The sequence below is a fragment of the Mytilus edulis genome, chromosome 2, assembly GCF_963676685.1.
Source record: "Mytilus edulis chromosome 2, xbMytEdul2.2, whole genome shotgun sequence".
In the NCBI taxonomy this organism is placed as follows: domain Eukaryota; kingdom Metazoa; phylum Mollusca; class Bivalvia; order Mytilida; family Mytilidae; genus Mytilus; species Mytilus edulis.
The window spans coordinates 11,816,276-11,820,987 of NC_092345.1; the positions used below are offsets into that span (position 1 = coordinate 11,816,276).

At 33.7% G+C, this 4,712-nt stretch overlaps 1 protein-coding gene across 1 annotated transcript; it reads right to left on the reverse strand.

Moving 5' to 3' along the window:
* Positions 1-646: 646 nt before the first annotated feature.
* On the reverse strand, positions 647-4,474 carry LOC139511460 (uncharacterized). The gene is made up of 2 exons (XM_071298220.1): positions 4,347-4,474; positions 647-1,803 (listed from the first exon to the last, which is right to left on the reverse strand). The coding sequence occupies exon 2, from the start codon at positions 1,797-1,799 to the stop codon at positions 813-815; it is 987 nt and encodes a 328-aa protein (XP_071154321.1). The 5' UTR covers positions 1,800-1,803; positions 4,347-4,474; the 3' UTR covers positions 647-812.
* Positions 4,475-4,712: the final 238 nt, after the last annotated feature.

Sequence of the window (4,712 nt, forward strand, 5' to 3'; positions counted from 1 at the left end):
TACAAAGAACAAAATTGACGAAGCAAACTTTCTTCCTAGTTGGAGGCGTCATATTTCCGAAATGATTCTAGTTTAAATTTTAAATTAAGAGAGCTATAAATGCATATCCATGTATCATGTCTGTAAGGCAGTTAAAGTTTGATCATAAATAGATGATTTACTACCATATTCGACCGTGTATAGTACGCAGTTATGTACAGTTCGCAGGTATGTATAGTACGCAGTTATGTATAATACACACCCTTTTATACCCCCCCCCCCCAAAAAAAAAAAAAAATTTGGTGATTAAAATTGTGAAAAATATTTGATAAAACACTTTAAAAGTCTAGTTCACTGTTAAAATCCTTTGAATAGGGACCTATTATTCCATTACTATATTCAACGTTTGTAAAAGCTAGGCCATGCTCTTCAAGATTTCAATTTTAATAAAGCCTTAAATCTGTTTAACAAAAGGGCGCAACATATATACAGCAATATATGTCGTGCAAAAATATAATCTCTGGATATTTTATGAAGTGATTATGGTTAGGAAAAAAAATCAGATGTGAGTCGATTGTTATTTTCTTCCGACCTTACTATAATTCACTCACCATTTTGTGTCTTTAAAAGAATGTTTGCTGAGGATTAATTCTGACATGACAATGTCTAATTTATAAATAAACATTTTATATTATACAAAGAACCGTACAGCATCAATAAAACCTTCAATACCAATATTACAGAATTAGACTTCATAAACAAAGTATGCATTACATAATTATTAATGTACCATAACAAGACAGAAAAGAAAAAAAACCCCACAAATTTAGCGTCTATTTGCAGAGGGCTGCTAAGATTTGTCTAGGCGGGACAAACGATCGTCTGCCATGTAATACCTGACGATTGTCAACCATCACTACGTCATGTTTCTTCCACGAAAAATCAGTAGCTAGCTCATTTAGAGTATTTTCTAGTATTGTCATAACATCAGGATCCATAGGAGATCCATCTCCAAATGTAATTGATGTTTCTGGAGAATTTCTGCTATCCTTCCAACCACGGTATACAGCTATTACGGAGTTAAACCATGTCATTTTACCAGTGCGTTTATCTTCTCTTATTGCTGGGAGAACATCTGTTATTGTTTTGAGACAGCCATCTGAGAGCCACTCAATGCTACCGACTAACTCTAGAGCTTTCTTCTCGGCTTCTTCCTTGTTCGTTGTCCCGTAAGTAGATTGCCACCCTCTACCTATGGGTGAAGACGGATCGTCTCCATTCGGAAGAACCCGTGTATACTTTACACCGAGATCCAATAGTTTATTTACAAATGGTTCGTTTAATTTTAACATTTGTTGATAAACTAGATTAGATAAAACAAGGGGTGTCTGACCTCCTTCTGGTGGACTAATATTACAAAAGAAAAATAGAACATTCGGGAACGTCGGTACTTGGGCCATTTCATGATGAAAGGGAATAAGCATTTCCGGTGGAGCTTCGTTTGATGTAAAAACGTCGCCGACCACTAACTTTCTTGGAGCTGCTCCGCCGACATATGGCAGTGCATCATAACCAAACGACTTGACGAATTTGTCGAACATTTCGGGGTTTTCGATTGGAAAGCCGCGGAATAAGACAGCACCATATTTTATCAAACAAGATTCAACATATTGTCTGTTATTTTCAACCCAGTTACATGTCTTGTTAATGTCAGCAAGATCTGAGCTTTCTGCAGGTGACACAATGTAAGGGAAAACTTCACCGCTGAACACTTTCTGTTGTGGTTCTGGAAGTTTTACCTCAACTAATTGGCTGGCCATTTACCTGAATGATGAAAACAGAATATCTTTAAACCTATACGTTATCTTTGCTGTAACAATTACATGATAATATTCGGCACCAAAGATCAGATCTAAATCGTGCTCATTCTTACAGATGAGTAGATAGCTATATACATTTGAAATTTAAAAAATAATCCCGAACGGTCAAAACGCAAATGGGCTTTTTTAATACAATAAAATACCATTAGATCACTTACAAGTACTATGTTGTTATGATCCTGCTATGTGATAGCACAAAAAATGCCAACAAAGTTCAAATATATAAATAAGACAATTTCATCAACCAGTTCATTCAAAAATAAACTCAGACGATTTTGACTCCCATAGTATCCTAGTAGTCTTGGATTTGCGAAGTGATTACGATTATGATTTATATGTTTAGGTTCAACGGTTGAGATCTGAACGATTATTTGAGTATTGGTTTGATATATTTTAAAGTTTGTGTCTTTATACTACATCACATATGAAATATAAACTTTGTCAGTCTTGGTTCATTCGTAAAATGTTTCATTTCCATAAAGCTCAACTAATACATTGAACTCCGTATGTTTTAGTTGATTTAGAACACGTGAACTGTTTCTTAAAGCGACTGAGCAATTACATCTTCGCTAGCCAAGGGTTAGGATCCACTTCCCTCCTCTTCAAAGAGATAGAGAGGACGGGGGGAGGTGGATCGTAACCCTTGGCTAGCGAAGATGTAATTGCTTAGTCGCTTTAAGAGACAACAATACGTGTTTTGATATTGGTTACATTCATATTCCGTTTGATAAATTGTCGACTGACGTTTTTTTATACAATTTTTTAGGTTTCAAGTTGAAAGTAGTTATTAGTTTTTTTTTTGTTTTTTTTTTGTCGTGTATGTATTTGTTAATATGACAAAACAAGTGTAAGTATTTAAAACAGGTTCAAGAACTTGACCTTGCTAGCTTCTGGAGAAAGTAACAATAAGAAGGTATCGGTCAACCAATACGTGATGATGATCGTAAAACATTTGTATGTGTCCTCATATCTCTCTTTGGAGCACTTCTCTGTTAATGGTGTTTGTTGAAGTGAAAGAGAGTCGAAAGTCAACATATGGCAAACAAGAGCAGAAGACAAATGAGGGTCAAATAACAGTATAACAAAAACAAAACATAAATCTGCACACGCGTGTACTTGAACGACATACAATGAGGTAGAAACTATTATAATTCACCCTTTTTATTGATCACTAATTAAAAAAAAAAGTTGATTTCAAATTAAAAAAAGTTTTGATATCTGACAGACGTCAAGTCTTTGAAGTAATCTCAATGTCAAGTTAACTGAGATATATATCAGATGGAAGCACTCAATGTTATAAGAAGAAGATACCAAACGGACAATTATAAACCAGAGGTCGGGTAAAATCAACAATATTATGGCAAAAAAAGTTTACAAATCATTCACAGAAAACTAAAGATTGAACAATACAAACTACTCAAACTACCGAAGGTAATCATTGGTACACCAAAGGATAACCAAATCCTGTTCCTCAGATTATTATAATATTTGTAACTATTGAGTGTGAGGACATCATCAATTTAACTGAACCTAAAAGTAATAAATTCGAAAAGACACCTTTCAGGATTGACGAGGATTGTTATGTCACTACTAGTCCAAATAATTATGACGTCTTGAAAGGCTATTATAATTTGTTTCTATGACTTCGAAGTAAGGCGTCATAGAAAAAAATTATAATAGCCTTTCAAGACGTCATAATTATTTGGACTATGTCACTACCAGTACAAAAATAAGGAGATTTACGAAACACAAATTTGAAAGTCATAAACTGACGACAATCAGGAATATAATAAAAGGAACTAGAACAATCCAATACAAGATACAGGCCAAATGGAATCTAGACCACCCAATATAATAAAAGGAACTAGAACAATCCAATAGAAGATACAGGCCAAACGGAATCTAGACCACCCAACAACATGTCTGCTGTAAGGAACTGAGACTATGTCACGATCGACAGATACATCATGTCCATCACATGCGTTTTGATCAACAAATGTTTACTTGCAATTCTGCCAAACCTGCAGATACACTTTCATTATGAAATAGTATGATTCAGCATATTGTAGAAAAGAGATATACTAGACAACAGACATGATAAAGAAACGGAAAACCGATACCTTTATTTGCGTTTTGATTTAATACAGTAAAATATCCAGTCGGAAATCTTGACGGTTATTTAATGATATTTCTTCAGGTCTCCGAGACGGTTTTCTGAAAACTCACAGTAAGACTTGCTTGGCAGGTGATGATATCTTCTTGAAATACAGTTATTTATCTTGTTCGTTTATTTGTCAACACTGAAAGTTTTGAGACAGCCTTACTTACTAGCGCTAATATATACCTTATAGAAATTATAAACCTATATACAATATTATACTCATCCGAAGAATTAGTATATGTTATTGGTTTATTATTCTAGAATAAACACCCTATTTAGTAGCTTATTGCTGTTTTCTGCTACAAGAATATAGTCATAAAACTTACCCTTTTAAATATATATAAATATAAATATATTATGAAAATATTTTCTTCTCTAAACAAAAACACCTTCCAAGAAAATTTTACTAAAAATTTGGTAAAAGCTTACTGGATTTGTGTAAGTTTTGTCTTTTAAACTAATTATAATCACGTGGATGAGGTATCTAACTGATAAATTTGACAAAGTTGAAGTAGAATTCAAAATAAACCTTGACCAAATTTATCATGTGATAATGAAATGTTATTTATATTCTAATTCGTTAACTCAAACGCATATTAAATATTAATCAAATAACCACAAAACTATAAATGCAGATACAGGATTTGGAAAAAGGGAAAAGGCGACAAGGGGAGTGGATCGGCCCCAACTAG